This window comes from Phalangium opilio, unplaced genomic scaffold (assembly GCF_054372755.1).
Source record: "Phalangium opilio isolate 3A_F unplaced genomic scaffold, DU_Popi_V2 ptg000009l_1, whole genome shotgun sequence".
NCBI classification, from domain to species: domain Eukaryota; kingdom Metazoa; phylum Arthropoda; class Arachnida; order Opiliones; family Phalangiidae; genus Phalangium; species Phalangium opilio.
In genome coordinates, this window is record NW_028324146.1 from 5,017,454 (window position 1) to 5,039,681 (window position 22,228).

General features: G+C 36.1%; 1 protein-coding gene across 4 annotated transcripts in view; it reads right to left on the minus strand.

The window, feature by feature from the left end:
- Positions 1-132: 132 nt before the first annotated feature.
- The window catches only part of LOC149713504 (Ig-like and fibronectin type-III domain-containing protein 2), a 36,339-nt gene continuing 14,243 nt past the window's right edge, over positions 133-22,228 (minus strand). For 2 of the 4 annotated variants that reach the window (XM_089848649.1, XM_089848632.1), the window contains exons 2-24: positions 12,049-12,254; positions 10,530-10,630; positions 9,927-10,032; positions 9,746-9,856; positions 9,350-9,403; positions 8,845-8,976; positions 8,624-8,779; positions 8,078-8,235; positions 6,371-6,436; positions 6,009-6,289; positions 5,027-5,320; positions 4,836-4,964; positions 4,586-4,772; positions 4,317-4,529; positions 4,050-4,235; positions 3,333-3,754; positions 2,878-3,194; positions 2,265-2,597; positions 1,924-2,199; positions 1,689-1,840; positions 1,478-1,607; positions 753-958; positions 133-690 (exon numbers count right to left, since the gene is read on the minus strand). In XM_089848649.1, the coding sequence (XP_089704775.1) occupies positions 580-690; positions 753-958; positions 1,478-1,607; positions 1,689-1,840; positions 1,924-2,199; positions 2,265-2,597; positions 2,878-3,194; positions 3,333-3,754; positions 4,050-4,235; positions 4,317-4,529; positions 4,586-4,772; positions 4,836-4,964; positions 5,027-5,320; positions 6,009-6,289; positions 6,371-6,436; positions 8,078-8,235; positions 8,624-8,779; positions 8,845-8,976; positions 9,350-9,403; positions 9,746-9,856; positions 9,927-10,032; positions 10,530-10,630; positions 12,049-12,121 (4,194 nt within the window). In that variant the 5' untranslated portion in view covers positions 12,122-12,254 and the 3' untranslated portion in view covers positions 133-579. Of the gene's footprint in view, positions 691-752; positions 959-1,477; positions 1,608-1,688; positions 1,841-1,923; positions 2,200-2,264; positions 2,598-2,877; positions 3,195-3,332; positions 3,755-4,049; positions 4,236-4,316; positions 4,530-4,585; positions 4,773-4,835; positions 4,965-5,026; positions 5,321-6,008; positions 6,290-6,370; positions 6,437-8,077; positions 8,236-8,623; positions 8,780-8,844; positions 8,977-9,349; positions 9,404-9,745; positions 9,857-9,926; positions 10,033-10,529; positions 10,631-12,048; positions 12,255-12,360; positions 12,379-13,192; positions 13,505-22,228 lie in introns of those variants that run through there. The other 2 variants (XM_089848641.1, XM_089848657.1) reach the window with 2 other exon arrangements.

Below are 22,228 nucleotides of genomic sequence, written 5' to 3' on the forward strand. Positions count from 1 at the left end.
ATGGCTATGAACAAAACCATTTTGGTGGACTGGTAACCTTGAAGCCCTATCTAAAGTCTTTGAACCCACATACAGGATGTTCCGTTTTAACCCAAAGCACACGAGACAGTGGCCCCCTTTGAATAAAGTAAATAATAAACAACACTTTTAAAAATATTCAACATTTTATGAAACAATTGTTTAAAAGCGCGTTGACAATGTTTTTGTATATATTTATATAAAAATGTATGTCCGTTACTAGCTGTGTCCTTTCTCACTCTCACTTTCATTCTTGTATGAAATAGAGTCTATATTAATTTAACTAAAATTAACTATTTGTCCTTTCGATCATAAAAATTTTAAAGGACAAAACAAAATCCATAAAAAAATATTAAAACCCTTATCTACTCCTACTCGTATTACAATCAATATTTTATAAAAATATTGAACCATGCTTTCTTTTGTTCATTTTTTTTTCATTATATTACATTTTTTGACCTACGCGGACCACTTGATTCAAGTCAACGCGTTAGTTTTTTGTTTGTTTTTTTCAATAAAAATATAAAATGATGTACAAAAAAAATTAGCAAAAGCACTTCATCACGTGATAACCGTTTTATTGTTCGCATGCCCGTTCATTCCGTTTTTCGTCGGCGTCGTAGTTGGTAGCTGTATACAATTGCCATCTTCAGTAACGGTTGTTGGTGACGCCTAGAAGTATAAAAGAAATTACGTTTAATTGCCTAAAGTATCGACAATGCAAGGCTACTTACTGGATTCGCGTTGTTACCCTCCTTAAGGTAAGCTGGATTTTCGAAAGATACTCCAGATTCTTGTTTTTGTATCCTCTTGCGTTTTAAGTACAGGATTACTGAGATTACGACTAACATCGTTAAAATTATGATTACAACTACGGCTATAACCGCTTTTACAGCCGCGCTGGTTTCGCCTATTAGCGCTCTGGGTCTTATACCTGGACCTGTAATGTGTGAATTCAAAATTGATTAATTAACGTTAGAAGATTTTACGGACGGTTTGAGGCCAAAGCCTGCGCATAAGTCCAAATACACTTTCAGCGAAATAGGCCTATCTATTAACTCATTTCGCGGGAGGGTTGAAGCCCTTCCTCTCTGCTTACCCCCCCGGGCAACATACGGATTTTATTTAAATGACTATTGCTGTAAAATCCATATCAGTATTTTCACGCTTTCGTCACCAAGGTTGCATCAATTCTGCTCAGAGCCGTAAAACGGATCATTCTAATTAAAGGAACTGACAAGCGCTGTTGGGGGGTCAAACTGTTGGTCAGCATATTGCTACCCACCCACCGCGACGGTGGCACCATTCCTTATGGCTAAAGAGCTGGTTCGTTTTCCCCGAAATTAAGGGTCGTCATCACCCGGTGCCCAACAGCTCCGGTTAGCCCATTTAAGCTCTGACTATATCAATTTCCCATTTTCAACTATTGGCAAAAGATTTTAGATTTTCGTTAATTTACCGTTTATGGAAACCACAACTGGATCAGTGTGTACGCTAAGACCATAATGGTTGCCCGATTTTATAGCGACTTCGTACATTTTTCCTTCTTCTAAGTTTTCCAAGGTCATAAAAGCTTTATTGGTTTCATTCTGTGAATGTTATGACATAAAGGATAATGTTATTGTTCTTCACTTAGAATCAGAATCACACTTGTGTTGTATAATGCTTACTTTAAATAGAGACCTTGATCCAACTGGTCGCCAAAACACTCTGTACCACTGAACAGAATCTGGGTTCTTTTCTGGTGGTTCCCAATGAACCTCGAGCATGTTAGTCTTCATTTGTTTTACTTGGACGTTTAATGGAGGTCCAGGAAGGATAGCTATTTTAAGTAATTAATTAAATAAATACAAAGTTCTATGTCCACATTCAACAATTTCAACGCGTTGAATCACTAAGCCTCACCTTTGCCTTCTTCAAAGCACATAATAATTTCTCTGGCAGCGACTAGAGCGCACAATGGGGCATTAGGAACTGGATTTCCCATGCACCATCTTCTGCATTTACGAGGTACCGATTTGTCTCGGCAACATTGCCTGTGATCTCTGCCATCAGCCGCGCAGAACATAAGTTTATTTAAATCCTGCACGCATTCGGGTTTGTCCAACGCTCGTTGAATGTCGATATCGAATGCACAAGCGTCCATGCAACCGCTACTGACCTTCTGCTCTTCGCAGCAAACTACACAAAACAGTGATGATTTTACAACTAAACATGTTTGTCTCTAAAATACACGATCAACTTACGAGAAGTATTTCGACTAGAGTTAGATGCCACTCTAACTTTAGCGCTACTGACAGATCTTCCCAATTGGTTCTCAGCTACGCATAGATAATCGCCCGTATCATCCTCTTTGATATCCATTATATTTAGGGTTGCAATATAACTGGCTTTTAATTTCGGGTTGACTGTATTCTCCATTTGCGTCTTGGGTGATCTTTGTATCAATCTCTCTTTGTTGGAACCCTGATACCATAAAACCCTCGGTTCTGGGAAACCCTGAATTTGACACTGCAATCTCAAACTTCTGCCTTTTGTTATCTTTATGTCCGGAATAACAGCTTCCGCAGTAGCTGGAACTAAAGCGAGACAAAAAGGTTTAGGCCTATGAAATATACAACTATCACACCAGGTATTAGTACTGTTTCACAAATTAAGCTAAATGTTATATGCCTGCGTCTCTTTGGTTTTCCCAAAATTTCGCTGTTCCAGTAGAAATTTGGGACAAACAAGGCACTAAGTAATAGTAGTTAATCTATGTTTGGGTAAATTTGTAGTTATTTTCAGATTTTTTTAATGTATCGTTAGAATAATTAGCATTGAATTGAAACGATTACATGTATAGAGGAGGATACTTACAGCTAACGTGAATTTCTAAGGCGCTGTATGCACCTTGTCCATGCCCGTTATCGGCAAAGCAGGCTGTGTTCGTGACATTATGATGTATATTGGTAATTGTATGAGCCACGTGATGCTGAATCTTTTCAACTACAACTTCTCCATTTATATAAAGTGAAACAGTGGGGGCAGGTGTACCCAACGCTATGCACATAATTGTTATGTTTCGACCTTCAACAATGGGTCCGGCAGGGATAAGTAAAGGTGGGTTAACGAAAGCCGGAGTGGGTGCCTCCGTCCAAGCCAATAGGATTTCAGATAAAACGCTGTGACTGTGCCTATTAAATGGAAATTATATAATTAGTCTTAATATTGTTCCTTAGGAAGAGATAATACTAAAAAAGACTTCGGCGATAACAGCTCTAAGAAAACTATAGTTTTCGGATATTCAGATCTAGGTTCAATTAATAACTTACCCTTGAGCATTTTGCGCCCTAACAGCGATGGCATATTGCGTACTAGCCGTCAGGTTTACAATCTCAGCGCTGGTGAACATGGTGTCCTGCGTCATACCCGCGTCTAGTAAAGTTCCGCTTTGAGACACTGGTAGGAAGTAGACTGTGTACATCACTGTCGCTTCCGGAGGTAGGTGGTTTGGAGGAAGCCATCTAATTGCTATCGTTTGGGCCGTTTCGTCGATGACTTCCAAGGAGTGTGGCGGGCCGAGGGCGCTGTTTATTTCAGTTTCGTTTGTTTCGGAATCAGCTGGTATAAGAATAAGTACTAGAGATGGTTGAGAGTATCCGTGCTCGTTTCCGGCCACCACGTAGAAACTATACGGCGATCCTGTTTGTAGATCCTTAACTACTACTGACGTGTTTGTACTGCAGTTTATGCTCTGTGGAATATTATATTACATTTAACAATTCGAAAGTTACATAGATTGCTATTTGTCAATCGAATTTTGATCTATGGCGCAATTAACATTGGAGAACCCAAACAACAGGTTACGCTTCGGGATTAAAAGGTTATATCAGATTTACTCCCATTTATGAATTTATGACGTTATCGAAATATCTAGAGTTCCATATGAAACTATTAATTCTCTTCGACTTCAAATTTGTCCTTGAGCTATTGATCAAAATTCTTGATAACATAGAAAATATTTAGAGAGTTTTTTGACGCTAAAATACCTGTTGGTAGACTAGAGGGTGGGCCGGTATTCCGTGTTGTACTTGACTATACCGAACCTGGTAATTTTCGGCGTCCGCTCCGTCTGATGCGGGATTCCAAGATAATTTAACGTAGTTTTTACCCAGAGATGTTGAATGAAAGTCTTGAGGTATACCGGGTAATAGATCCACCCCTTCCATCATACACTATTTTAAAAATATATGAAAAGCTTATTGGGCGTTTCACTTTTATAAATTGCGAGATACGCTCGACCAAGCGTCACATACCTGTAAAATATTCCCCACGTCTAAGCTACAAGTTTGCGCTAAGTTAAACTGGTTCGTTGATAAGGAGCCCGCACACATAGGCATGCAATCCCAATTGACGCTTCTTCTTTTGCAGCAAGGGGTGTGGTCCCGGCCGGCGGCCGCGCATCTGATTAGGATGTCTAGCTGATGAACGCATCTTGGGCCCAGACTGTACATATCCGTTAATTTAACCTAGAAATTATTTTATTTTTAGGAATGGAATGACACTTTAACGACAGACTACCTACATCGTATGAACATAATGGTAGACAATCTTCTTGAAGGCCAGCGGACACGCAACAGGCTGTCTCATTGTACCAACGATTTTGTCTGTCGTTATCGGATGCTTTAGCTATCGTCGATGTTGTGAAGACGACTTGCGTTGAGTGTTTACTAGTTCCGTATTTGTTTGTGGCCACAACGTAGCTCTCGTACCTATAAGATACATAAGAGACTTAAGACTTCGAACATTTTCACTGAACATTATGGACGACTTACTGTACACCCGGAATCAGACCATCCAGTAGATACGGTGACTTGACACCAAACACAGCGTGATATTCACCATCTTGATCTTCAATTTCTCTCCAGTGTATGTTGTAATTCAAAACGGTTTCCCCCAGTGTACTACAATATACAGTGTAACCAAATGTTTCTTTGGAGTCGTCCAAAAGGACTTCAAAACTTACGCTGGTTCTTTCCAGTGCAACAACGCCCATTCTGAGTGAATAAGTCTGACTGTGTAGTCCTGCGGTTCGCTGGGTAGAACACCATAGTGCTCCAAGAGACAATTTCCGTATGACTCCATATGATCCAAACAGACAAAATGACGGTAATCAACTCTCGTGACTTTCCCGCGGCAGAAATCCAGGCACACTTCGGGGACGTCTCTCGTTTTGCAACAAGGAGTGTGGTCGACGTCGCCAGACATGCATTCGAAGGTCACGTTAGCCCAAGGTGCACATATCATTACATCGGTTAATCTTTGAAAAACGGTAAGATGTAAATTTTCTTTCTTTGAACAGCGACTTAAAGCCCTTTAATTGTAAGAGTGTATTTTGGTCGCGACCGGGATTTATAGTACTATGCAAGCATATTAAATTGTATAAAAGCGAAGGAAGAATTGTACGAATGAGCAACGCTATTTTTCATAAGATAGAAAGTATACTGTTTAAGTGGTGTTCTTGCACAATATGAAACGCAATACGAAACGGCTTAGATTCAGATGGAATTCGCCCTAATTTCTCTAATACGTCTCACCAGAAGTAATATAAGAAACCTCCGAAGGGAGGTTTCTTATATTACTTTTGGTCTCACCAATACAATGCCCACTTCTCTGACTTAGGTGTAATTTAATGAAGTCCGCCTGATATATATTCAATTACTGTTTAAGGTGTAGTCTAGATCAATGATAAAATGCACAGTGACCAAATACTATAAATTAGCATCTGATAGTTAAGAAAAAACGTACTGCTTCTGAGTCTATGAGAAATTTTGTTTTCAATCCGCAGAAACTCATGACTAGACGTTAACTACAAACTAATGCTCTTTATAAAGCGTTTGAGAGGATATGTCCTGCTGAGTTTCAGTAATAATAATAATGGGCTATTCGCTACAGCTATTTATTCGCGTTCTGATTTTTAAGTGCATTGTAAGAGTCAATGTTATTACCTGATATGATCAGCTTTGGTCAAATCGCACATATTGTCCAAACAACGACCCATTTTGACTCCTTTATCCTCGCAACACTTCTTGATATCGGGAACGGTCAAATTCGCAATAACCGCATCGGGGTCTGGAGTAACGTTAGAAAAGTTCTTAGGCAATGTCATCGTTCGAACGGCATAGGTTGGTAGACTGTGCCCTTGATCGTTCTTTGATGTTAAGTGGATCTCGTATACCGTTTCTGGGTCCAAGTTTCTAAGTACGTGTCTAGTTTGATTACTAGAAACCTGGTATGAAGATGGTATAAATTGCGTCATTGATGCTGTACGTTAATAATTGATAGAAACTCTCTTAATTTGCATCCTTACCGTTTCGACAACACTTAAATTCTTTTGCTGGTGACTTAGTTCTTTGCCCCGTCGGTTGTCGACCACCTATGCGAAAAATATATATATGTGACAATGAGTTTCAGAATAATGAAAACCAATATTACTGTTTGAATTTAGTCTCAGGGATGATGACTCGTTTTTGTTACATGGAAGGACATTTTCATCAGTAAGGATTGTAAGTCGATATCAATTTCGTTGAAACCAACTAAGATCGAAGCAAGAAGTGATATCTAGTTTACTAGGGAGAATGTATAATTCGACACATTTCCAGCTTTATCTCCAGTCCAAACTTAGGTCGTAGTTAATCCCCGCCTCTAAATTACAAGTTTAGAACCAGCATCTCATTAGTTCTTGAAAACTCACGTCAGCGCGACGCGAATGACGGAAATTACGTATTTTGCGACTGAGGAGAGGCGAAATAGCCCGGCCTCATTTTAGTCCCCCTTTGTGTTTTGAAAGGTGGATTGGGACTATGGCGCACGAATACTTATGCATCTTACACCTTCTCCCTAGTAAACTAGATATCCCTTCTTGATCGAAAAGATTTTGTGTGTGGTGTTTCTTTAAACTAAGATGATATCTTGGTAGGCTAAACATATATTTCCAGATTCCACCAGTTTTTCAACTTTTAAGTCAATCGAATTTATATATTGAAGCGTCGTTCACAAACGCTACTTAATTCTTTCATACGAGGTTTAACTTAAATACTAATTCGTCTTAATTTCCGTTGCTTCATCAAGTGCTCTTGAATATAAGAATAAGGAAGTAACCTTCTAGAATGCAACCTAATCTTCTTGATTGGTATGAGAAGCAAAGACCTTTCATGTTATAATTTTCATATCAAAGCAAACAAAGAAAAATATAAATCATTGTTGTCTGCGAATTTTAGACGTTACTGGGCACAATGTTATAACATAGTTAAAATGATTCATTATGAGGCAGTTGATTATACGTAAACTTATAAGATTTTTGGAAAATTTTCCGTGTTTTGTTTTCATAAAAGTTAATAACTATAAAATTATCTCCATCAAGATGTTATTGCAACGATATCCGCTTATAGTTATATTTCCTAAAGATTCTACATACACTAGTTCAGAAGCATTCTCTGAAGGTTCACAATGTAAATTTATATTGGATGTTTCTGGTAAATTTATATTGGATGTTTCTGGTAAATTTATATTGGATGTTTCTGGTAAATTTATATTGGATGTTTCTGGTAAATTTATATTGGATGTTTCTGGTAAATTTATATTGGATGTTTCTGGTAAGTCTGCCATAAATGAAAGGGCGGGCGTGTTCTTCGCGTCAAACCGTGTGGAAAGTGTTTTCAAAGAATATGTTGGTCTACACGGTTTAATTAGGCAGATATGGGTTCACAAACATTGGCGTTTTTGACCCTTATCTTAGAAAGTGTACTATTAAATGGATTGAAGTGTGCGTACTATGATAAAATGTGTGAATGTTTCCTTGTTTGGGAGTCCTTATCTCCTTAAAAAATTGTTGTAAACCAATGCATGTTCTATGACCCTAGGAAGGAACACGCTCTGTAATCTTGCAGACTTTTAAAAACACCCTGTATCTGTTTTAAATTTGTCATTCTGAACATTTACAATACACGGAAATAAGTCAGTGTCAACGAAAAACATGTGACATCGCGTAATCTTTAAAATATTTAATAATTCTTACCTCAAATTGCGCTCCGGGGCTTAAAGAATGTATTCTGGTGACATTGATTACATAATTTGAGACTGGAACAGATTGGGAAGGGGGAGACCATGAAACTTCAAGCTCGTTAGACGAAATTGGCTGAACAACCAATTCTTGAGGCGGACCCGGAAGGATTTCTACCGCAAAGATAATAAACGAACCGATTGTTACACTAATTAGACTTCAAGGAGAATTGAAACTCCTCAACTCGGCTTATTGTGGTAATTCTTCAGAAGTAAAAAACCAAGAAGTTATTGTAGCTTCTTTAGTATTGTCTCAAAGCAGTACGATTTAGTATTCAATCCAGTTAAATGTATGAAAAATACATAATTTTCCCCAAAGTCCGTTGTACTTTGATACAACCCACTTGAGCTTCATTTATCAAGAAAGATAAGTTAAAAATATATTCCTTGGAAGTCTCAAATGAAGAAAGATGATACTCAGATTGAATACGAAAGCGGAGTTTTTTTTTTTTTGACAACTTCAGCTTTACCTCATTTGTTCTTTAAAACTAAAATAACTTACCGACACCCTCGGCTATGCATGCTAGAGTCGGGATGGTGTAGTTCATGCACGAATAATGTTGTATCACCGTTGATAGGTCATAGTCCCCGACGCAAACGGATCGACACACTTCCGGAATGTTTTGTCTTTCGCAGCAAGGCAGGTGATTTCTACCGTCTAATTAAATGACATAGCGTTTAATGAAATTTCTTATTGGAGATATTTATACTTAATGATCTTACCAGTCAGGCATCTCGTAATGGTGGGTAAATGTTCCATACAGTGCCAAGGGTTAGGGTGGGATCGCGATAAAACCGTGTTCAAGCTACAGAACTGTAAGCAATCGACCGGAACGTTGGCTTGCATACAACACCCTAAATATTAAATTGGAAAAAACACTTAGAAAGATAATTATAGTAGTTGGTTTCGTTGTTATAAACTGAAAACTGATACTTCGAAATACGCAAAATAGGATTTGCGTTTGAAGTTAATTATTCTCACGATAAGTGTGTCATATTTCAAGATAATGTTTTAATAGGGGCTTAACATTTATCGGAGCGAAAGAACACCGTATGTTTATAGATATATTACAATTAGAGCATCTTGCTATTTACACGTTATATTCGTGTAATGATAGTTCGGTGTAGTTGATTTTTCTAAAACTAGACTGGCATCTTAATATATGCTATTTATTTATGTTATTTTGATTCCTAATGAAAAATTAATTAGAATAGATCTGTTACTTACCAGTGTTGTCAGTTTTGGACGAATAATATTGACTAGATTCGTTATTGGCTTGAACTGTCAGATGCCAAAAAAATATAATTTAAAGTATTCTTAGTTTAGAATACTTAGTTAAATGAAAGCGAGAAAAGGTGACGAATTCATTTTGAAAAATGTCCTGTACAGCGACTTTGAGAAGGGAAATTTCGGGTATTTAGTTCGTATACAAGGCCGTCTTAACAACATTACAGGCCCCTGGCATACTAGACCATGTGTATTCAAGCTAATATTTAAAGCATGGAGCCCCTTTGTTTGTATGGCCCCCGAACAAGTGCCCATTCAGCCCAAAGGTTAAGACGAATCTGTCTTTTTCAAAATTTATTCGTTCCCTATAGATTTATTTTCAAAATTAGATCTAACCTGCTAAGACTCGTACAACATGTAACCTCGGTATACTATTAACTTCGCATATGTAACGGCCACCGTCCAGCTCGTTTACTGGGTATATTCTCAACGCCCATATGTCGCTATCTACGAAAAAGTTAATGAGTCGTAACCACATCACACCTCGATAAGTGCGTTACTTTTTAGGACTAATTACCTTTTTCGTGTATCACAGAGAAGCGGCGATCACTCGTGATTCGAACAGTTCCAGCTGTCAGAATCTCCGAGGTTAAAACGCTAGTCGTTAACCTCTGCCATATAACCTTTAAAAAAATAATTGTAATTTGTAAGTTTCTGCGGACTGTGTAAATGGATACTTGGGAGTTCGTTGTAACTGAAATGCTCTTCGGCGATACACAAGGTGTTTCTGATATGTGTGCCATAAATTAAGGGGATGTTCTTTGAATGATTTTGAGTCGGAAATGTTTTATGACATTTTGCAGTACGGGCCATTATTTTTGAGTTATGATTTGAGTGTTTTAGCCTTTAGGGATGACCCCTTTTTTAATTAGAAATCATTGTCTTTCAGTTTCTTAAATAAATTTAAGGGTTCGCCCCTAAAACACTCCAATCATTACTCGAAAACTGAGGACCGGACGGCAAAATGTCATCGAACATTTCGACTCAAAATGACCTAAAAGGTCATCCCATTTAATTTATGCCATACTTATCAGAAACACACTGTATAGTATGTTTCGTTTGAGAGCAATACTCTTTTCAAGGTGTTAACCAATTAAAGTTTAATGATATGATAACTCACTGTATAGTTTTCAGTATTTTTAGCTTCGCAGATTATAATAGCCTCCTCCCCCGCTTTGGCTGAGACCGGATCCGCCGGTGTTCCGTGTAGTGATGGCAAACCTTTAATATAATTATTTATTTTTTCAAACAAATATAAGAGTAATAGGTGAATTACACCGCGTTGTAATTTAAAACTGTAATTACGATCGTATTGCATTTTAAATTTATTAGCAAGTGATACTTTGACAGTGTAGGAAAGATCAGAGTGCCCAGATTTCGTCGGAATTTTTCGAATGAAAACGTGAAAACAATGTTGAAGTTAATCGTAGTAATTTTTCAAGACCCTTGAACATTCAAGCAACAATTGGAAAAATGGACTAAGATTTATTTCGACATTGTTTTCAAGCTTTTATCGACAAAAGTTGGAAGAATTCTTGGACAACTCTGATATTTTCCACACTGTTTGTAGTATTGACTAGTTTTTGCTAAGAAATTATTCATCACGGCACTGTTTGCTTGCGAATAACTTGAGCAATGACTTTGATAACGTTAAATTATTATAGTCTTTTGTTTTTTATCGTTCCCAAATTGCCATGGAGTAAACATTGTCAGCATTGGGCTATTTTTCCAAATCTAGTGTTTGCCATAAACTGCCCTAGAACGCTCTAAGGGCTCTCGAGAACCAATTTCATGGTCACGATCGCGAGTCAAACCAGAGTTTTTCAGTTACATCTGCAGTACGGTCCGATATGAGACCGAAGTCTATTAACTGAGATCGTTCGAAACCGAAAGTTTGATAGTTAACTAACGAAGAGGGATCTTTTTTTAGGAGTCAAGAATAAGAGATTATTTACTAATATAAAATGCCTTAGAAGACGAGTTGTCAAAATTCATTGTCTGAAGTAACAGATATTACAATTTTCAGTTTTATTTTTATTTTTAATTTTCGATTTTAAGAATTATTTCATCCGTGTTGTTATTAGGAATATTTAATTTCACAATATTTTTTAATAAACAAGACGCCCTCGAAAATCGTATCTCGTATCACTACAATTTTTACATAGAAATCGTAATATAAAATGTTGGAAATGCCATAAAATAAAGCGAATTATTTACGTTTCAATCTTATTGAAAATCGAGGCACGATTCAAGTATTTAGAATATAAAGATTATAAACATCCAACTTTTTATACTTTCTTCGCAATAAAATTAAAACCGTTTCGAACTTTACATCTACATTAACTCACTAATTTTCTATCGCAAAATAAAATATATAAATTGAACTACTCTTGTCATCTAACGTACCAGGCGTATAAAAGTCTAGAAACAGGTAAAACTACTTTTCCATATGAGAAAGGTCAAATTTCAGTGGAATATTTTCACGAACAAAGGCAGTTTCGGTCTTGCATAAAGTATTAAAATAATCTTCAAGTATCTCTCAACGCCTTGCGAAAGACAAATAACCCATTACCCCTTTTTTTAGGCAGACCGAATTTTTTTCGAATAAGTACCAATTTTAACCCCTTAAATGGACTTACCCGAGGTTGGGCTAACCAAAGCGATGACGGCCACGAGAGCTGCCCATCTCCATTCGGGAATGAGGCCAAACATGGCCAAGGCCTGAGAAATGCTGCTTTAATCTTTTCCTCAATTGTTTACCAGACTCTGGAAGGATTATTTCAAATAGAAACGCAATTGTTGACGCAATTGGGAAGACTCGGAGATCTTTCAATATCACAGATTACTGAAAAAGTAAAATAAAATTCGACATTCAATTTAAATTATAGTTTCAGGGACAAATCTTTACGTTAAATCGCGTTGAAATAACAGAGACTACTTAGTTTGAATACTTAATTTTCCTTATTATCATATTATGGATGCGTGATTTAACGTTGATTATTTCCTCGAAAAATTAATGGCTAATTCTATGAATTATTAGAAGAAATGGTTGTTAATGAAAATGTTCAGTATAGTGTGCCAAGAGCGAACCTTGTAATTTTTTGCAACGATCTGTTAATTTATATTCAACAAAACGCGTGAAATTTATATCTAAAACGCGTGAAATTTATGTCTAAATCGCGTGAAATTTATGTCTAAATCGCGTGAAATTTATGTCTAAAACGCGTGAAATTTATATCTAAAACGCGTGAAATTTATGTCTAAATCGCGTGAAACTTGCATGAACTTGCAACAGAAAACAATTTGAAGGGATTCTAAATCGCTGCATAATTCTTTACTATTAGCTTAATATTGATAGAAAGTATCAAATCAGATCTAAAAATTTCATCTCATTTCTAATTTTTCCATCTTATGCTTTTAAACTTTCATCTTGATGAAGGCGATTTGAGTTTTAACTTGTTGACTATCACAAAGTTTCTTTAACTGACGCACCACGAAATGCTGTATAATTCCTTTTTCTTGCTATCAAAACTAGCAAACAGAAAATATGACTCGTTCCTTTTTCTTGCTATCAAAACCAGCAAACAGAAAATATGACTCGTTCATAAAGATATACTTGTAACATCCAATATATTTTTTTAAATATACTGCTTTTGATACCATTCTAAAGATATCCCACAAAACATTAACTCATTTAATCTTTTAATAAGGATTTAATCCATTTAGTTCAATAATTATAGAATACGCAAAAGGTTTACTTCAATGAGCATATTTTGGAAATACCTTTTTAAAGCGACAATCGAGCAATACCACGTTACATGATGATACCGCACACTGTACACAACATACTTTATACAAACAGTTGTTACGTGTCTCGTTCCAAAAACAGCTGTAAGAGAATCAGGATGATATATCGCGTCTTAAACCCGGGAAGTAGTATCTTTCGAACTGTAGCGTTATTAACTTCTTCGGAACTGGTATTGTCTTTGTTTGAATATTTTCTTAATTGTCGTTTCTGGGTCAAGGTATATCGCTCGACTGCTGCTTGAAGCCTTTTTTTCATTTGGCAAGTCTGTTTAGTTGGTTTGGTTTTGCCAAGTATTACAATGACGAAGATATTCACCCCCCTTTCCCAAAGAGTAAAATTCATTGTGAAATGTTGGTAAAGATAAAAATGCCATCTCTAATTGGCTTTATTCGCTATGATAAAAGAGATACTAGTGTATAAATAAATCAATAAGTTTGGTATCGAAATAAATTTAAATATGAAATATTTTATTTGCATATTTCGTATGTTCTGAGAAATATACATATATTTGGAAATATTGCGGTTTAATAACCTTTAGTTACATGTTGTTATACAGGGTGTTTCCGATAAGTTGGCATAAATTAAGGGGATGTTCTTTGGGCGATTTTGAGTCGAAAATGTTCTATGAAATTTTGCCGTCCAAGTCACTTTTTTCGAGTTATGATTTGAGTGTTTTAGGGATGACACCTTAATTAAATTATAAATCATTGTCTTTCAGTTTGTAAGTTAAATTTAAGGGGTAATCACTAAAACACTCAAATCGTAACTCGAAAACAGTGCTCCGGACGGAAAAATGTCATAGAACATTTTCGACTCAAAATCGTAAAAAAGAACATCCACCTTAATTTATGGCAGACTTATCAGAAACACCCTGTATAGTAAATAGGAGACAGAAAATATGCAAATACATTAGGGAACATATGTCAAGTGAATTACCTCATAGTCTGGAACATTATCTTTCGAAAATAATCAAAATTTTAAAAATTCGATAAACGTACGACAATTTTAAAATTTTATTTGACGATAAATTTAGTCCCTGTGCTCTGAAAGCTACACAGTTATGACGTCATCACCCAGTCAAGTGGCTTGTTGTGAGCCTATTTAATTTTACAGTTTTGAAACATTTAGATTTTTCAAATTTGAAAACTAGCCTATTAGACCAAATTCTCAAATCTTTCAAGTTTTTAAAATGCATACAAACTTTTTAAATGAAGCTCAACTATGCTCCTTTAACAATTTTGGCACACAGACACTGGTGCGAGATTTAAATAGAGTGGTTTTAATTTTACCGCTTCAGAACTGAAATTTGTTGCACGAAACACTTTTATATATCCAAAATCATTTCTCCCAGAAAAAACTCCAATCTTTTACTCCTTGAAAAAGGGTTGATAAAGGGTTGGTTGATATACTTCGTGTAGTTTAAAGGATTTGGTTGGGTCCGCTTTAATTTTTTTAATCTCACTATACTAGTTTGGTGGTGGAGTGGTTTATGTTCGTTAATGGAGTGTTAAGGGAAACTTGTTTTTTAATTTTACACGTAATTTTAATTACGGTAAAATTTAAGAAACGGCACCAAAACCCCTGTCCCTGTCCCTGTCCCGGACGCGTCCGCGAAACGAACGCTTACGATAAGAGAGGGAAACCGGTCGCGTCCGCGAAACGTACGCTTACGATGAGAGAGAGAGATCGCTAGCGTACGCGGTGGCGATACGAAGCTCCGCGTAGAGAGAGAACTGCCTGCCTGGTATATTAGTGAGAGGGGGAAGAGGGAGAGGGGGCATCCCGCTCGGAGAGAGAGGAAAGAAAGGTAGTTTAAATCTCGCGGGCTTTTTTGAGTGAAGGGAAACAAGATGATAATTTTCGTGCACTACTGCACTTTGTGCGCATGATACATCAGAGATTATGCTGGATGGTTAGGTTAGGTTTCGTAAAATAGAGGGGACGCTTTACGCGGTGGCGATACGAAGCTCCGCGTAGAGAGAGAACTGCCTGCCTGGTATATTAGTGAGAGGGGGAAGAGGGAGAGGGGGCATCCCGCTCGGAGAGAGAGGAAAGAAAGGTAGTTTAAATCTCGCGGGCTTTTTTGAGTGAAGGGAAACAAGATGATAATTTTCGTGCACTACTGCACTTTGTGCGCGTGATACATCAGAGATTATGCTGGATGGTTAGGTTAGGTTTCGTAAAATAGAGGGGACGCTTTACGGTCATAGTGATTCCTGGTTTAGGGGATCCAGGATTTTGTTTAAATACATTATTTGATTCGTATGGTTTTTAAAAATTATACTTTAGTGGGGTGCACAATTTAGTTTCATTAATATTATTTGAAATGTGACGTTATTAGAAATTAAAGGGATACACGATTGTGTTTGTATTAGTGAGAGGGGGAAGAGGGAGAGGGGGCATCCCGCTCGGAGAGAGAGGAAAGAAAGGTAGTTTAAATCTCGCGGGCTTTTTTGAGTGAAGGGAAACAAGGTGATAATTTTCGTGCACTACTGCACTTTGTGCGCGTGATACATCAGAGATTATGCTGGATGGTTAGGTTAGGTTTCGTAAAATAGAGGGGACGCTTTACGGTCATAGTGATTTCTGGTTTAGGGGATCCAGGATTTTGTTTAAATACATTATTTGATTCGTATGGTTTTTAAAAATTATACTTTAGTGGGGTGCACAATTTAGTTTCATTAATATTATTTGAAATGTGACGTTATTAGAAATTAAAGGGATACACGATTGTGTTTCAGAAATGTTTTTAGTTGTCAACTATACGGGGGGTCACGTGAGCCGTGTAAAATTACTATTAAGGCCCAGCCCTTGGGCCATCTTGTTTTTTTGGCTTTTATTCACGTATCTCTTGTACTACTCTTGTACCGTTGAAACCGATTTCAGATAATAATATTCAGTCTTGTTCGAGTTGTTAAGAAAAGTGGAAGGTAATTGATATAATTACGTGAGTGTTTCGTTTTTTTTTAATGGTTAACCTTTCTGTGTGTTTTGTAAATACACCTAATCTATTTGTTTATCAATAGAACATTAGGCACGTGTTGATGTAGAGGTTCAGAATCTGATTTGAAGTAATGTAGAACTAATGTTGATAAACATTATGTTGTTTTTGGTTTCAAGGAAGTAAATAGTACGCCTTATTTTTGTCAGCTGTTAGATTAAATTATCAAGATATCTTTACAGAAGGTGCAATTATTAAATATGACTTCATCACTGCACAGTCAAAGTTGTACATTTTGCCCGTGGACCAGTTTTGACTGTTTGGAAACAAGTATTACACTTGTTGCTGGCTGTTCGCCTACAACTAGCTTCTGTGTTACACCGCGTTACCTCGGTGTCATGCAGTGTTGCTTAAGGGAGTTGATAAGCTATGGAGTATGCAAAATGGTTGATAATGTCCCGTACTAAACGTCAGACCCTCACTTAGCCAATCAGGAACCTTTCCCTTCTACTGTTTCACAATAATATTATTTGATAATAATTTTCATAGAAAATATAGCTTAATTCCTTGCATTATTATGGTTTTGGTTCATGGTTATTATTTCTTGAAAAAATTTGAAATCAAAATTGATACAAAAGTGGTTTAGACTGAACAAGTTCGGTGGTAAATTCACAAAATTTTGTAATTTAGTCGAACGTTTATTCACGTATTACCCTAATACAAATTCTTGTCGACCATAGGGGTATTAATATAAACTCCTTTCGTGGCCTGAATTTTCCTTTAACAATACAATAGACACTTTCTTTAGAACTGCAAAGCCGGACTACGGAAAAAAAGGAGGAAATGGATTGATATCAACAATATAGACCCTCCTATAATAAAAATAAACTTAAGAAATAAGTTTCACACCAAGTAGACACCAAGACACAAGGAAATCGTTAAGGAGATAGTTTTTTAATGGAAATTCTCAGTTACACGAGAGATTAATTTTAAATCCATTGAGTGGAACCGCTTTCTTTTATTGTTAAAAAGACAAAGCTCGACCCTAATGGAAATAAGAAAATACGTCAAAATGGCAAGTATGGTATTTTCCCCCGTCATTATTTGACGTGGCGTTCATTTTAAATTATGAAGATTATATTATACGCGGACGTCACAAAATGACCGCGTATCTAAACAACTTAAATACTGCTTTTCGGATGATTTCCAATGGTGTTACCATAAAATGTAATATCTCATAAGGTCTCTTCGTAGCTAATATGGCCGCTTATTCAAACCGTCAATCTAACATTAAATATCAGTCAAATCAGAACATAGGTCAAAGTGGTTAAATTGTGCAAACGAAATTCTATCAAGTTGTTTTGGGTACTTTTCTGGTTGAACTTATAAAAGATGGAGGCATTCAAAAGCCATTAATAGTATCACAAGTTTATAAGATATATTGGTCACTGGTTACTGAGAGCTTGTCATGAAGTGACGTAGGTGAAACGTCAAAGATTCTCGTAAATCGACGCCTAGTGAGGCACACTCAAAGGCTTGGAAGATGGACTGCAAAACCGAGTGTTGTCAATTCTTGCTTGTAGTTCTCGAACTAGCTCTCAGTAAGTTTCTAGCATTTCGAAATATAGGTAGAGTCATACTTATGAAACATATCTTATAAGCTTATGCTAATTTGCATACAAAATAGTTGGCAGTGATGGCCAATAAAGATAACAGGGAAATTCAACGAAGGTCAAATGATATTATGTAAACAATTTTCACTTTCAAAATGTATACCTCCTTTTGGCCAGGGAAAACGAAGCTCGTTGCGTTGCGTAACTCAAAAGATCACCTTCCGCGTTTCGCAAAAATCATCCAGGATTTAATCTAAGGGGGAAAACCTGATTTCTTGGCAAAGTGAATCACTTAAATTCTGTTTCCAATCAATCCGGTAAACTGCAGACTGAACTCAGCGATAAACATAACATTTTGGGGATTTTTTTTAAACGATTGCGCAATGAGGAAAACTGTTTGTGTCAAATTGAGTTATTTGTAGTCAAGGTCAAAAATTGTTAGGAATGATAATAAGTAAAAGTTAATTTTAATATAATTTATTTTTATATTTCGTCAAAAATAATATTCATGGTTTTATCAGTTTTTGTTAGAGGTCCTGTTCTACCATGAAAATCAGTTCATCATTCTGTCCCAAGATTAAACGGTAGTAGATGGAGTAAAGGATTGAAACCGGTCGTTTCATCTTTTAGAAGATTGACTTGATCTAATTCGCAATACCAAATATGATGCAACATTGATCAAGCTAAATCTAATATTTAATTAATCAAATATAGAATTATATTACTTGTTCCAGCGAGATTTGATTAAACCTGGTAAAGTTTTAGTAAATTAAACGAAACATAATATCAATTGGATAAAACATCATTTGATCCAACTAAATTTAATTTCAATATGATTAAGTGTGAAAGGAAACTTTATCATGTATTATAAGATCCTGAAGTTAAGAAAGATGGCAAAAATGTCATATGAACTTTGAGTTTAAATTGATTTTAATCTTGGTCAAATAGTTTCGCATATTATATCACTCTCAAGGGCTTTTCAGTTTTCGTTTTCAAATTATGTTTAACGCCTACAAATTCAAGTGAAATTTACACTCAACTAAATTGAAGTGCGCACACGGTTGTCGATTAGGTTGTTAATCTTTGTAATATGAATGGAATGTCAAAGCCCCTAATTATTGAGTTGAAAACAAGGAATCCTCGAAAACTACTTTGAAAGCGTCCTTGTTTTAGGGGTAGCATAAATGATAACACATTAAGATGTTGCCCCTAGCAACCGAGACTATTGGTTATTGCAGTGGTTGTCGTGGTGATCGTGCATGCTTTAGTCTACGCCTACGTAATGAACGGGGCTGTGATTTGGCCCACACTCATCATTGAAATGAAAATTTGAAGCGAAATTTCAGTTATATAGAGGTAAAAACTATAAAAATGTGAGAAAAAAAATGCCCCTGAAATATTTCTATAGCTAACGTTTGCCAAACCTGGAGGGCGGGTTCCAAAAAGTGCCATTGAACGTTTTTTTTTTCTTGTTTGAAACGCAGATGTGAATTAACTTAAAGTTTTCTTGCAGTAATTACAACCATAAGTTCATAAGATATCTTCCATAAATTTTTCAGTAATTCCTTAGAGCTTGTCATGAAGTGACGTAGGTGACACGTCATATATTCTCGTAAAGCTACGCCTGGTGAGGCACTGCAAAAGGCTTAGTGCAGACTAAATACGAAGATAGACTGCTAAAACCAAGTGTAGTACTTCAATTCTCGCTTGTCGTTCTCGAACTAGCTCTCAGTAAGTCTCTTGCATTACGATGTATACGTATTGTCATACTTATGGAACATATCTTATAAACTTATGTTACAACGGAAACAGTATGGAATGATACGTGAATGACATTGAGATATCTTTAGAATTTTTGTTTACTATACTTTTGGCAGAAGAACATATATACAGCCTCTCAGGAACTCCGAAAACAGCTTGTTCAAGAATAACTCTTTTAGGGAATGTTATAAAAGGTTGTGTTTGTTTTTATAGTTTTAAATAATGGTTTTAAAATATACAAATAGGTGGAAAAGTAAAATAATTTAACCATCAGCTGAGTTATTTTGGAATGTCTAGGCAAAAACAAGCGTTTAAGCAAAGACTAACTATCATGTTCACTTGGCAACCCTTTATTAAATCACTGATAATCAAATTATATCGTCATAGAACGGATATTTGGTTTTATACAAGCATATTTTTAACTTTGGTTCTCAGAATCATAATCACAACAATATTCCTAACTATCTTTTCTTTTCAATTTTATGATGGCAGTTGTAACTAAGTTACTATTACTAAAGTAACAAACACTTCTCATGTTTTGCAAGCAAAACACAATAAAGGCGTTACAAACAGACATGCCGACTGGGCCCCTTCCACGGGACCGAGAGGTATGAAAGAAGAGGCAAAATGAATTACCATAAGTTTATAATATATGTTCCATATATTATAAACTTATGGAATTACGCAACATAATCAAGACGTAGTTTAAGTGAGCCAGTAAGATAATTTAAACTTTTCGTTACGTGTTGGAGGGAGGGGCTCTATACTGGGCGCTATGACTCGGACTGAAGTAAATACTAACCGTTCTCCATTCCTACTTCTAAAATTAAATCTATCCCTGTTAATATAATATCCTTTAATTTGAACGTTTCTCTTAAATCAAATTTACCAGTTTAATTTAACATCAGAAAATGATTCTGCATTTTTTTTTTTCAAAAAGGACGCCCATCTATCATTTGGTAACTGGTGCCTATTACGTGACTATGACGTTAAGGAAAAAACCCTGGGATTGCATTAATAGTTACTATGTTACCCCCTAATCATCTCCAATTATCTTTTGCCAGAACCACATTTTTGACGTCAAATTTTTATCAGATTTTTGAACCGACATCTGGCGTAGATGCGAAGAAAAAGCAAGTGCTCGGATCGGTTAACTGTAATTTTACACTGAGGTCCCATTGGATAACGTTCACCCGAAATTAGAAACTTTTGGCTCATTTGAAAGAACATTTATTTTGAATCTGTCATTGGAAAACCAAAAATTTATTATTCTCAATAATCTTATTAAACAAACGTAAACTATTTAAACGTATTCGAATTTTTCTAGAAAGTAAGAAATAACACGATGACCGGTATAGGACCTTCCAGATTAATTTTAAATAAGTAATTAGCACCCGATTAATTTTTAAGTATGGCATTATTAAAAGAGGATATCCTCATTATCTCTGTGACAAGGCAATTAAGTGTGGCAATTTGACGACTCGAAGTTTTTGTTGCACATAAACAATGCTTTGTTAAAAGAGTGCAGCATCGCCTCTTTCTCTTCAATGATTAACGTGTTTTGCGTAACTCTAAAAAATAGCACGTCATAATGCTGCATCTCACAGTGATTTTGGAGAAATTTGGTTTGAATATGAATATAAATTAACGAATATATTTGTTTGCATCGTTTGTTTCCTTGATACAAGGTCGCGTACAAGATTGCGGGGCTACCAAAACAAAGGAAATCTTCTTTATTTCTTTTCCAAATGCTTAAACTTTAATTAAGTTCTATAAGCTTCTTATTAGAATGAGTAAAACGGGTAATTTTATACACTGTAAAAAATAACCGTACTGTCTAGAACCTTTAAAGGAATTTTTCGATGCATCCCCAGACGTACCTATAAAGGTACTACAAAATACCGTTGTGTAAAGGTACTCTAAAATACCTCTTTATCAAGGTATTTTGTGATACCGAAATAGGTATCATTTAAACCCGAACAAGGCAACAAAGGTCAGAATAATACTTTAAAATTTTGAAAGGTACTCCTTATTACCGAAAGGGGTACCTGTTAATACTCAGAAAGGTTCGAAAATATACTTTTAAAGGTATTTTGAGATACCGAATTAGGTGTCAAATAAAACCCACAAACAGAACTAAATTATATTTTCGCGCCATCAGAAATATAGGCGGCACATTTGAAACTGGTAAGCTTTTCCTTAATTACCACGGGCTTGAATCATTCTTAGACAAGGTAAGCAATAGACCACTTCTATGTTACTGAGACGGAAAGACGCGAGGGTTAAATTTTCCCTTCCTTCTCGCCTTTTAGTGTCTGTAGGCTCGCAGCACGAGTGTAAATTTTTGTCATCCATCTCGCCTTTTAGTGTCTGTGCTGTAGGCTTACAGGATCATGAAAGTAAGCAAGGGATCAACCGCTATAGATTTGCCCAAGTTTTGCTTACCCCTTGTTAAGGAAGGTGTGGCACTGTTACATCAAAATAGTAATTGAGGGTCACATATACATGGATATTTTCTGAATGGCGACTGAAGACGTACGCTCGGATTCAAACCTTTATATTAATTATGTATACCTTATATTATAATTGTACGAAATTTAAATGATGTAACGTATGCTAATGTACATAACTGTAGAAGAAAATAATTAGTATTAATTATATCTATTTAAATATTTAAGAAAAACCACTAGCAAGGA